Source organism: Rhinopithecus bieti, unplaced genomic scaffold (genome assembly GCF_001698545.2).
Source record: "Rhinopithecus bieti isolate Rb0 unplaced genomic scaffold, ASM169854v2 scaffold_15776, whole genome shotgun sequence".
NCBI lineage: Eukaryota > Metazoa > Chordata > Mammalia > Primates > Cercopithecidae > Rhinopithecus > Rhinopithecus bieti.
In genome coordinates this window covers 134,613-146,910 of record NW_016808836.1, presented here as the reverse complement: position 1 = coordinate 146,910, position 12,298 = coordinate 134,613, and the positions used below count along the sequence as shown (strand labels likewise).

The 12,298-nt window shown below is 52.7% G+C and overlaps 1 protein-coding gene across 1 annotated transcript in view; it reads right to left on the bottom strand.

Moving 5' to 3' along the window:
• CATSPERG (catsper channel auxiliary subunit gamma) overlaps positions 1-12,298 on the bottom strand; it is a 44,586-nt gene that overhangs the window by 26,943 nt on the left and 5,345 nt on the right. The window contains exons 3-7 of the mRNA XM_017887346.1: positions 9,584-9,728; positions 9,187-9,313; positions 8,941-9,013; positions 6,638-6,793; positions 1,821-1,992 (exon numbers count right to left, since the gene is read on the bottom strand). Of these exons, the coding sequence (XP_017742835.1) occupies positions 1,821-1,992; positions 6,638-6,793; positions 8,941-9,013; positions 9,187-9,313; positions 9,584-9,728 (673 nt within the window). The remainder of the gene's footprint in view (positions 1-1,820; positions 1,993-6,637; positions 6,794-8,940; positions 9,014-9,186; positions 9,314-9,583; positions 9,729-12,298) is intronic.

Here is a 12,298-nt window from a genome sequence, read left to right as displayed (position 1 = left end):
GCGCCCGGCCTGGCTAATTTTATATTTTGGTAGAGATGGGGTTTCACCATGTTGGCCAGTCTGGTCTCAAACTCCTAGGCTCAAGTGATCTGCTCACCTTGGCTTCCCAAAATGTTGGGATTACAGGCCTGAGCCACCGCACCCAGCCAATAGGACTGTTTTGAGCACCAAGTCAATACAGAGGAATGTGGCCGAGCACCAGTAATCCTAGCACTTTGGGAGGCTGAGACAGGTAGATTGCTTGAGGCCAGTTCAAAATCAGCCTGGCTAACATGGTGAAACCCCGTCTCTACTAAAAATACAAAAAATTAGCTGGACGTGGTGACACACACCTGTAACCCCAGCTACTTGGGAAGCTGAGGCAAGAGAATCGCTTGAACCCGGGAGGCAGAGGTTGCAGTGAGCCAAGATTGCACCACTGCACTCCAGCCTGCGTGACAAGAGTGAAACTCCATCTCAAAAAACAAACAAAAAACAGAGGAATGTGATCCAAGAGATGAGGCAAGAAACCCCGTCTCAGTGATCCTGTTTGAAATCCTGGGCCAAGCAGAGCCTAAAGTCTCGAATTTTTTGGTCTCGTGAACCAGTACATTTTCTTCTCCACTTTGAGGAGATGGCTAGCGAAGCTCTCAAACCCATTTCCCCATATTTTTTGGTGATTGAGTTTAGCTGGGCATGTACCACCCAGTGTCCCCTGCAGTTGGATGTAGCCAGGTGACCCCTCCTCACTAGTGGAATGTCAGTGGAAGTGAAGCTTGCTTAAAAGAAAATGGCTTGNCCTTTTCATCTCTCGATTTTTTTTTTTTTTTTTGAGATGGAGTCTGGCTCTGTCACCCAGGCTGGAGTACAGTGGCGCGATCTCGGCTCACTGCAACCTCCGCCTCCCGGGTTCACGCCATTCTCCGGCCTCAGCCTCCCAAGTAGCTGGGACCACAGGCACCCGCCACCACGCCTGGCTAATTGTTGGTATTTTTAGCAGAGACGGGGTTTCACCATGTTAGCCAGGATGGTCTCCATCTCCTGACCTCGTGATCTGCCCGCCTTGGCCTCCCAAAGTGCTGGGATTACAAGCGTGAGCCACCGCACCCGGCTGACTACGCCCAGCTAATTTTTGTATTTTTAGTAGACATGGGGTTTCACCAGGTTGGCCAGGCTCGTCTTGAACTCCTGACTTCAAGTGATCCACCCGCCTCGGCCTCCCAGAGTGCTGGGATTAGAGGCATGAGCCACCGCGCCCAGCCTTTTTTTTTTTTTTTTTTTTGAAACAGGGTCTTGCTCTGTCACCCAGGCTGGAGTGCAGTGGTGTGATCATAGCTCACTGTAGTCTCAAACCCCTGGGCTCATGCGATACCCGCTCCCATCAGCCTCCTGAGCCACTGTGCCTAGCCTCTCTTTTTTGTCTCCGATGAGTTTCCCTTGAGGCTTTGCCCGTCTGTTTCTCTCTCTCCTTCTGCTCTCTGACTTGCCATGCCCCTCTCCCTCTTTCTCCCCGTCTGGTCTCTCTCGGCATGTCCTTCTGCCACCTTGTGTGGGCACACGCATGTGTCTGCCTCTACCTCCCTTTACTCTCACACCTCCCCTTCTCACAGTTGCTCACAATTCCCAGGAGGGTCTGGGTGGAAGCCTCATCCCAGCAAAAAAAAAAAAAAAAAAAGAGGGGGGCAAGGGAAGGTCCATTCGGGGTGGGCAGGGGTGGTTGGGACCTTAGCAAGTTCCTTCTCTGCGGCCTCACCCACAGCAATGCCAGCCCCAGGTACCTTCTGTGGAGGGGTTCACCGGGGTGCCCTCCCCAGGCGTGGGTCCTGCCACAGCCCACTCACCACTGCCACGGTTTCTCTCATAGAGTGTGGTATAGGTGCCTGTAAAATAGTAGACCAGCTGGTTCTGCCGAATGAAGAGGGTGCTCTCGGTGGCAATAGTGTCATAGATGGTGGCCGTGAAGCCAGATTGGGGGCAGTAGAAGGAGCCCACCCAGCAACTGTCAATGCTCAGCTGCAGGGGAGCAGAGGCCAGTGGTGAGCAGGTGGCCTTGGCCTCAGCCCCCATGTCCTGACTTGGGGGGAAGCTCCTGCTCTGACAGCTGCCCCAGAGTGCTCTCCCTGCTCACCCCGCAGCAACACCTTGGTAGCCAAACCTCCCCCATATGGACCAAAGAAGCAGGTGACCCAGGCCTGAGCCAGTTCAGGCTTCGTGTGCCCCCTGGAGTTGGGCAGTGCACAGCATGCACTGGTCCTTGTGCCCCTGGCTACAGTCAGGGTTACACCTACATGGATACAACATCCTATGCTCTCCCCAAGGGCCTTTTTTTTTTTAAAGACTGGATCTGGGCCGGGCGCGGTGGCTCAAGCCTGTAATCCCAGCACTTTGGGAGGCCGAGATGGGCGGATCACGAGGTCAGGAGATCGAGACCATCCTGGCTAACACGGTGAAACCCCGTCTCTACTAAAATACAAAAAACTAGCCGGGCAAGGTGGCGGATGCCTGTAGTCCCAGCTACTTAGGAGGCTGAGGCAGGAGAATGGTGTAAACCCGGGAGGCGGGGAGGCAGAGCTTGCAGTGAGCTGAGATCCGGCCACTGCACTCCAGCCTGTGGAGAGCAGAGCCAGACTCCGTCTCAAAAAAAAAAAAAAAAAAAAAGACTGGATCTGCTCTGTCACCCAGGGCTTGGAGTGCAGTGGTATGATCACAGCCTCACTGCAACTTCAAACTCCTGGCTCAAACGATCCCTCCCCCACCTCAGTCTCACCGAGTAGTTGATGACAGGTGCTCACCACCATGGCCTAGCGTAATTTTTCTAATTTTTATTTCCGTAGAGGTTGAGATACAATAACATAACACACACGGCTGGTCTTGAAGCTCGCTTGGGCTCAAGGCAATTCTCGAACCGCCGTCAGCCTCCCAAGTACTGGGACTACAGGTGCTTGGCCACTACCCCCAGCTAATTAAAATAAATAACATGTGTAAGATGACAGTCTCGGCTACGTGCCTGGTCTTGAACTGCCTGGCTTCAAGCAGTCCTCGCCGCCTCAGCCTCATTGGAGTTCCGCTCATTTAATTCACTAGGCATCATCGTTGGGCACAGTGAACCTGTGTTGGGCTTTGTTGGGTGGTAGGCCCGACCTGAGCTGTACCAAAGTGGAAGGAATGCTTGATGACTTGGGGATGTGGGGATTCTTGGGAAAGATTCTCCCGAGCGGACGTGGGCTGCAGAAGATGGCAACGCTGCTGTAGTCTTCAGTTTTCAGAAAACAGGACTGTTTTTTGTTTTTGAGACAGGGCTCACTCTGTCAACCCAGGTTGGAGTGGCAGTGGTGGCAATCTTGGTTCACTGAACCTCTGGGCCCTCTCGGGTTTTTTTTTTTGCTCAAGCGATTCTTCTGCCTCAGCCTCCCAAGAGCTGGGATTACAGGCAGCCCACCACCATGACCTGGCTAATTTTTTTTTTTTTTTTTTTTTTTTTTTTGAGGCAGAGTCTGCTCTGTCGCCAGACTGGAGTGCAGTGGCGCGATCTCGGGCTACTGCAACTCCGCTCCGCGGGTTCACGCCATTACTCCTGGCCCTCAGCCTTCCTGAGTAGCTGGATACAGGGCGTCCCGCCACCTCCGCCCGGACCCCTAGTTTTTTGTATTTTTAGTAGAGACGGGGTTCACCATGTTAGCCAGGAATGGTCTCGATCTCCTGACCTCCGTTGATCCGCCCGTCTGCGGCCTCCCCAAAGTGCTGGGATTACAGGCTTGAGCCCACCGCGGCGGCCCCTGGCTAATTTTTATATTTTTGGTAGTGATGGGTTTCACCATGTTGCGCAGTCTGGTCTCAAACTCCTAGGCTCAAGTGTTCTGGCTCACCTTGGCTTTCCCAAAAAATGTTGGGATTACAGGCCTGAGCCACCGGCACGCCAGCCAATAGGACTGTTTTTGAGCCCAAGTCAATAAGAGCGAATGTGGCCGATGCACCGAGTAATCTAGCAATTTGGAGCTGAGACACGGTAGATTTGCTTGAGCCAGTTCAAAATCAGCCTGGCTAACAGTGGTGAAACCCCCCGTCTCTACTAAAATAAGCAAAAAATTAGCTGACTGGTGACACGCACCTGTAACGCCCAGGCGTACTTGGGAAGCTGAGGCAAGAGAATCGCTTGACCCGGAAGGCAGAGGTTGCAGTGAGGGCCAAGATTGCACACTGCACTCCAGCCTGCGTGACAAGAGTGAAACTCCATCATCAAAAAACAAACAAAAACAGAGGATGTGATCCAAGAGATAGAGGGCAAGAACGGCGCGGCATTCGGGGGATTGTGCGAAGGCGCATCGCGACAAGGGAGCTAAACTTAAAAGACCATGGTTGGGTGCCCGACCGTTCAGTGATCCCTGTTTGAAATCCTTGGTGCCAAGCAGATGAGCCTAAAGTCTCGGAATTTTTTGGTCCTCGACCGCTGAACCAGTATCTATTTTCTTCTGCCCTACTCTTTGAGGAGCATTGGCTACCAGGAGATGCTCTCAAACCCATTTTCCCCATTATTTTTTGGTGATTGGTTGTAGGCTGGGGTCATGTACCCCTCATGGGCCTGAGGTTTTGGACGCCGTGTCCCCTGCAGTTTGGATGTAGCCCCCAGGTGACCCTCCTCACTATGGAAAGTATGGAAGTGAAGCTTGCTTAAAAGAAAATGGCTGTGGGCGGGCGCCAGTAGGTGCGCTCAAGCCTGTAATCCGCAGCGAGCTTGGGCAGGCCGAGGCGGGTGATCACAGGTTCGGAAGATGCGAGACGCGAGTGACCTGGCTAACATGGGTGAGAACCCGTCTCTACTAAAAAATTACAAAAAAAACTAGCCGGAGGCGAGGTGGCGCGGCGCCTAGTCCAGCTACTCGGCGAGGGCGGGGCGCCTGAGGCAGAGATGGCGTAAAACCCGGGAGCGCCCTTGGCGAGTGCGAGGCTGAAGATCCGGCCACTGCACTCTACCTGGGCGACAGAGCAAGAGACTCGCGTTCAAAAAAAAAAAAAAAAAAAAAAAACGAAAATGGCGTCTCTCCTATTCTACTATCCTTCCCTTTCCCAGTGGCTTGCCGTCATACCAGATAGTCAACGAGCGCCTCGAGCCCAGGGATGGTGAAGTGAGAAAATGAAATAGGAACAAGGTTCTTCAGCCTCTGGACTGTTCCGAGAATGAGGAACAGCCAGGATGCGGTGTGCTCAGCATCTGTAATCTGCACACTTTGGGAGGCCCAAGCGGGTAGATCATTATGTCAGGAGTTTGAAGGCGCGGCCTGGCCAACATGGCAAAACGCGCTAAAAAATACTCTACTAAAAATAGATACAAGAAATTAATCCAGGGTGCGGTGGTGGGTGCCTCATAATGCCCAGCTACTCGAGAGGCCTTGTGGCAGAAGAATCACCTGACCTGGGAGGCCGGAGGTTCGCAGAAGCGAGATTCGCACACCGGCCTCCAGGCCTGAGCAACAGCAGCAAGACTCCTGTCAAAACAAAAAAAAAAAGAAAAAGATAAAATGAGCAACAGTCTCTATTTCAGTAATTCTCTTCCAGGGTCTCTTTGTTATAGCATCTATACCTGGACCCCAACCAACAAAGGTGAAGCGAGCTGTGCAGGGGGAGGATCTGTTTCCTGGGGGCAGTGTGGAAGGGAGTGGTGGGGAGAGACAGGAGCGGGGAAGACAGGAGACAACAAGATGAGACCATCAGGGAGAAATCCCCATGGTTAGAGAACAAGAACAAGGCTGCGCACGGTTCTCTGTTCTCTGGGTAAACCGGTTCTCTGGGTAAACCAACCTGGCTTGGCATTCTGCCTGTAGCTGCACTAATTCCAACATATTTCTGCCGCTGAAGCCAAAAGATCCTTACTTCAGACACTCCCTCCCTATTCTGGGATAATATAGGCTCTCAATGCCTAATAGGAAACCCTTGGGCAGAGATGTATATTGCAATGCAGAATTTTCCAGAGTGGAGAAGGTAATGGCACACATATACCATTGGTTATGGAAGCTATTATATTGACTTTTTTTTTTTTTTTTTTTTTTTTTTTTTGAGACAGGGTCTCGATCTGTCTCCCAGGCTGGAGTGCAATGATATGATCATAGCTCACTGCAGCCTCAAAGTCCCAGGCTCAAGCAATCCTCCTGCCTCAGCCTTCTGAGCAGCTGAGACTACAGACTCATGCCACCACCCCAGCTAAGTTTTGTATTTTTGGTAGTGATGGGGTCTCACTATGTTGTCCAGGCTGGTCTCAAACTCCTGCTCTCAAGTGGTTCTCCTACCTCAGCCTCCCAAAGTGCTGGGATTATAGGCATGAGCCTCTGCACTCGGCTGGAAACTATTAACTTACATCATCCTCACAATAATCCTATGAAGTAAATATAAGTATTACTACCATGTTACAAATGGGAATCTGAGGACCGGGTCGTTGAACTGCCAAGTCCAGGGTCAGGCAGCCAGGTGGCGGCAGAACCAGGATTTGAACCTAGGCCCTCTGGCTGTAGAATCGTGTGTCTTTTCTTCATGCTATCTGCCTCTCATGGCGACTGATGTGTCTTTGGGGACCTCTTCTAGAGCCCCAGGCCCCCACCCTATTCCAGGGGCTGAGGCCCAGCTCCCTCCAAGAGGCCCCGCCCACCATCTGCCCCACACCATTCACCTCCACTAGAGAGAAGTCCTTGAAGCTGGTGTCGGTCATCAGGACGTACTTCTCATTGGGAATGCCTCCCAGGATGAGCACAGGTGACTGGTCCACAGTGTGCCACAAGGGCCTCGATGAGATACCCACAAAGTACCAGGGCATCAGGTCGAAGAGCTGCCAGGGAGGGACAGGAGGGATGCCAACACTCCCGCCGCTCTCCTGAGGCTCCATCTCATTTAGGTCCAAGGCCCGACCTGGACCCACAAGGCCCCACGCAATTTTTCCTTCTCACTTCTTTGACCTCATTCCTTACCATTCTCCCCTTCACCCCCTCTCTCCCAGCCACATGGCCTCTTCTCTGCTTCTCAGACCTCCCAGGCACACGCCCACCTCAGGGCCTCTGCTTCTCCTGATGAAATGCTCTTCCCCTAGTATCCATGCGATTCTCTCCTTGGAAGCTTAAACTTCTCAATGAGGCCTTTCTTGACCATCGTATTAAACATTGCACTCTCCTTCTGCACAGACCCAACTCCTGTTGTCCCATTCCGTTTCTCTCCAGAGCACTTACCGCCCTTTTTTTTTTTTTTTTTTTTGAGACGGAGTCTAGCTCTGTCGCCCAGGCTGGAGTGCGGTGGCCGGATCTCAGCTCACTGCAAGCTCCGCCTCCCGGGTTTACGCCATTCTCCTGCCTCAGCCTCCCGAGTAGCTGGGACTACAGGCGCCCGCCACCTCGCCCGGCTAGTTTTTTGTATTTTTTTTTTTAGTAGAGACGGGGTTTCACCGTGTTAGCCAGGATGGTCTCGATTTCCTGACCTCGTGATCCGCCCGTCTCGGCCTCCCGAAATGCTGGGATTACAGGCTTGAGCCACCGCGCCCAGCCCAGCCCTCTACCCTACTATGGAATTCACTTGATTTTCACATTTACCAGTTTGCCGGGTTGCCATCTGTCTCCCCTACTACAGTGACAGCTCCAGGAGGGCAGAGATTTGGGTCTGTGGGTTCACTGCTGTGTCCCCATGATTCAACAACGTGTGCTCAGTAAGTGCCTGCTGAGTGACAGCATGAATGAATGGGTGAATGCATCGGGATTAAGAATATGGGTATGAGGCCAGGCGTGGTGGCTCATGCCTGTAATCCCAGCACTTTGGGAGGCTGAGGCGGGTGGATCACCTGAGGTCAGGAGTTCCAGACCAGCCTGCCAGTATGAAGAAACCCCATCTCTAATAAAAATAAAAATAAAAAAAATTAGCTGGGTATGGTGGCATGTGCCTATAATCCCAGTTACTCAGGAGGCTGAGGTAGGAGAATCGCTTGAACCCGGGAGGCAGAGGTTGCGGTGAGCCAGGATTACACCACTGCACTCCAGCCTGGGCAACAAAAGCGAAACTCTGTCTCAAAAAAAAAAAAAAAAAAAAATTGAATATGGGCATGGGCTGGGCGCAGTGGCTTACGCCTGTAGTCCTAGCACTTTGGGAGACCGAGGTGGGCGGATCACTTCAGCCAACCCTGGCAACATGGTAAAACCCTGCCTCTACTGAAAATACAAAAACTGAGGGGAGAGTATCACCTGAGCCTGACGAGGTCACTCCCCTGCACTCCAGCCTGGATGACAGAGTGAGGCCTCGTCTCTACAAAAAATAAAACAATTATTAGCCTGGCGTGGTGATGGGCACCTGTAATCCCAGCTACTTGGGAGGCTGAGGCAGGAGAATTGCTTGAACCCAGGAGGTGGAGGTTGCAATGAGGCGAGATCATACCACTGCGCTCTAGCCTGGGGGACAGAGCAAGACTCTGGCTCAAAAACAATAATTAACTAATAATTAAAAACTTAGCTGGATATGGTGGTACATGCCTGTGGTCCCAGCTACTCAGGAGGCTGAAGTGGGAGTATTGCTTGAGCCCAGGAGGTCAAGTCTACAGTGAGCCATGATGGCAGCACTGCACTCCAGCCTGGATGACAGAGCGAGGCCGTTTCAAAAAAAAAAAAAAAAAAAATGTGTGTGTGTGTATGTGTGTGTGTGTGTACAGGTATGTACAGGAGTCAGGCAGATAGGCAGATAACTTCAAGTCTCCTTCCATGCTGAGGGACTATGGGAAAATGGTTCCATCCCTTTGGGACCTCAGTTTTCTCCTCTTTATAATGGAATATGTGAGAGTATGTCCCCTCAAAGAGTCACTGGGGAGATTAATGGAATCTTCACGTGGGGCCTGGCATGAAGTTGGTGCTCCCTAAATGGGATCTGCTGCTTATCTGGGAAGTAACCAGGGCGTCAGCCTAAGGCCCAGACCATTGTCTTTTTCCCCTGCCCAGATTCCCTCACCTCATCTCCCACAGTGAATTGGATGTTATTGTCCTGCTTTCTCTTCAGGAAGCCATTGATATTCACCTGGAACCTAGCAGCAGGTGCAGGACAGGCGCAGGTGAGGTCCCAGTGTCAGGGGTTCCACAGCTCGCAGCTGCCTCTCTCCCCATTCTCTCCCTTGGATCTCCCACTGGCTCCTCTGGGGACCCGGGGGTGAGGAATTCCCCTGGAGTCCACCCTGGCCCCCAGCTTGGGAAAGGATACCTTTTATTTGGAATGAAGGTCCCCAGGCCATTGCTGCTGACGTCCACACGCATGACCACACTGCCATTCTTGATAGGCATGGGCGTGTACCAGCTCATGCCACACACTTCCTCTGCCATGCATGGCTCTGCAGGGAGGCCCTGGGCACTGAAACTGCTGGGGCCTCCCAATGGCCGGTTCCAGGCCCCAGACCACACTGGGATCTCCCCACAACTCCCCATACCCGCCTCCATGCCATGGGTCCCACTGGGGCCTCTGTGTGGCCCCATCTAGGCCATGGAATGTGCTGAGCTCCTGCCCCCCCACATACCCTCCTCAGATCATGGCCCCACGGGGGCCCCCAGCAAACCCCAAACCCCTGCCAGACTGTGACCCCTCCAGCCTCCCCCAGGCCCACCTTTGCTGCGGAAGGGGGCAGCCTCCATCTGGATCTGTAGCTGCTCTATCTTCCAGCGGTAGAAGTTGACTGGCGACTGGAAGGTGACCAGCACCATGGGCTTTAGCCCCGTCAGGTGGCCCATGCGCACCAGGTCCTCAGAGTGCTGAGGGTGAGATGGCCCCACAAGTGTGTCCTTATGGTAGCCTCTGGGTGCCCCCTGCCTTGAGCCCACCTCGAACAGCCTGTCTCCTGGGCTGGCCGGGGGCAGCACACTGTCCACCATGTGATGGTCAGAGGACACGGTCTAGGTTTGGGGCTTGGATGGGGGATGGGCCAGCCTAGGAGGGGGCAGAGGGGTAAGGGGCTGTGGAGGGAGTCGGAGGCCTTCCTGGAGGAGATGACTCCAGAGCCAGTGTCTGCAGACAGAATGTGCATGTAGGGAATACATAGGGAAGGACAGCATGGGATGAGCAAAACTGTGCAGGTGGGAGGGATGCTGGGAAGGTGGGAGGGATGTGGCACCTAGGGTGCTGCTTTCCACTCCAGGAATTCCCAGTTCCAGCTTAAAAAAAAAAAAAAAAAGAGAGATGAGATCTCACTACATTGCCTAGGCTGGTCTTGAACTCCTGGTCTCAAGTGAGCCTCCCACCTTGGCCTCCCAAAGTACTGGCATTAAAGGCGTGAGCCATCTCATCTGACCCCCAGTCTCACTCTTGAGGTGGGCTTCCACCCTCTCTGCAGCAGACTTTCTGCCACCTATGCAAGTCAGAGGACAGCCAGGTTCTGGGCCTGGAGCTTGGGGTGAGGGTGGGATGGGGTAGTTATACAGGAAGGAACTGAGGATGAGGGTGACAGGGCATGCCTGGACAGCCTCCCAGGGATGTGCGATCCTGGCTGGATAGAAAAGGGTGGGGAGCGCTTAGAGTGGAGATGAGAGAAGAGGAGAAGGATGTTTCAGGCACGCAGACCAGCACCAGTGAAGACTAAGAGGCGTCCCTGAGAGAAGGCGGCACTCAGGCCACCAAGGGGAGGCCTTGGTCGCTGTGGGACCAGGGCGAGGGATTTACCAGATCCAGTCGCCTGTGCACAGCCCTTCATCCAGAGGGCTGACTTTCTTTGCCAGGCTCCTTTTCCTTTTTTTTTTTTTAAGAAGGAGTCTCACTCTGCCGCCCAGGCTAGAGTGCAGTGGCATGATCTTGGCTCACTGCAGCCTCTGTCTCCTGGGTTCAAGTGATTCTCCTGCCTCCGCCTCCTGAGTAGCTGGGACTACACGTGTGCACCACCACGCCCGGCTACTTTTTGTATTTTTAGTAAAGACGAGGTTTTACCATGTTGGCCAGGCTGGTCTTAAACTCCTGATCTCAACTGATCTGCCTGCTTCGGCCTCCCAAAGTGCTAGGATTACAGGCATGAGCCACCATGCCTAGCCTCTTTTTCTTTCTTTGAAAATGGTTTAATTTTTGTAGGGACAGAGTCTACTATGTTGCCCAGGCTGGCTATTTCTGTAATTTATTTATTTCTTTAATTATTTTTTTTTTTACATGGGACAGGGTCTTGCTATGTTGGCCAGGTTGGTCTTGAACTCTTGGCTTCAAGCAATACTCCAGCCTTAGCCTCCTAAAGTGCTAGGATTACAGGTGTAAGCCACTGCACCTGGCCTTTTTTTTTTTTTTTTTTAAGATAAGGTCTTGCAAAAAAACAAACAAACAAACAAACAAAAAAGGGATAAGGTCTTGCTCTGTTGCCCAGCCTGCAGTGCAGTGGTGCCATCACAGCTCACTGTGACCTCCCAGACTTCAGCAATCCTCTTGCCTCAGCCTCCCAAATAGCTGGGACTACAGGTACCACTACCACACCCGGTTAATTTTTAGATTTTTTTTTTTCTTCAAGATGGAGTTTCGCACTTGTTGCCCAGGCTGGAGTACAATGGCACCATCTCAGTTCACTGCACCCTCCACCTCCCAGGTTCGGGCGATTCTCCTGCCTCAGCCTCCCGAGTAGCTGGGATTACAGGCATGTGCCACCATGCCCAGCTAATTTTTGCATTTTAGTAGAGATGGGGTTTCACCATGTTGGTCAGGCTGGTCTCGAACTCCTGACCTCAGGTGATCCACCCGCCCTGGCCTCCCAAAGTGCTGGGATTACAGGCATGAGCCACCATGCCCAGCCCAATTTTTTGATTTTTTTGCAGAGACAGGGTCTCCTATGCTGTCCAGGTTGGTCTTGAATTCTTGGGCTCAAGCAATCTTCTCTCCCCGGCCTCCCAAAGTGCTGGGATTACAGGTATGAGTCACCACACCCAGCACCAGGCTCATTTCAATCCTGTCAACTACACCGGTCCCTGGCCCTGCCTGAGTTCCTATTCCAGGAGGTGGTGCTAGTCGGGGCAGGGACCTCCTTCCTGTGAAGATGACAGTAGCCGCTAACACCCTGGTCCTGTCCCTGTCATCTCCTGCCTGGGCAATGCAGCAGCCTCTTCCTTGTCTCCCTGCTCCTGCCCTGCCTCCAAACAACAGGAGGGAGCCAGTGAAGCCTGGAATCAGATCCCATCCCTCCTCTACATTTACTCAGGCTCTGTCTCAGAGTAAAACCCAAGTCCTCACCATGGCCAATCAAGCCTAAAAACCTTCCCCCATCACCTCCCTGACCTCTCCTCCCACACTCCCTCTCACTCACTCCGCTCCAGCCACAAAGTCCTCTTCATAGTTTCTTTTTTTTTTTTTTTTTTTTTTT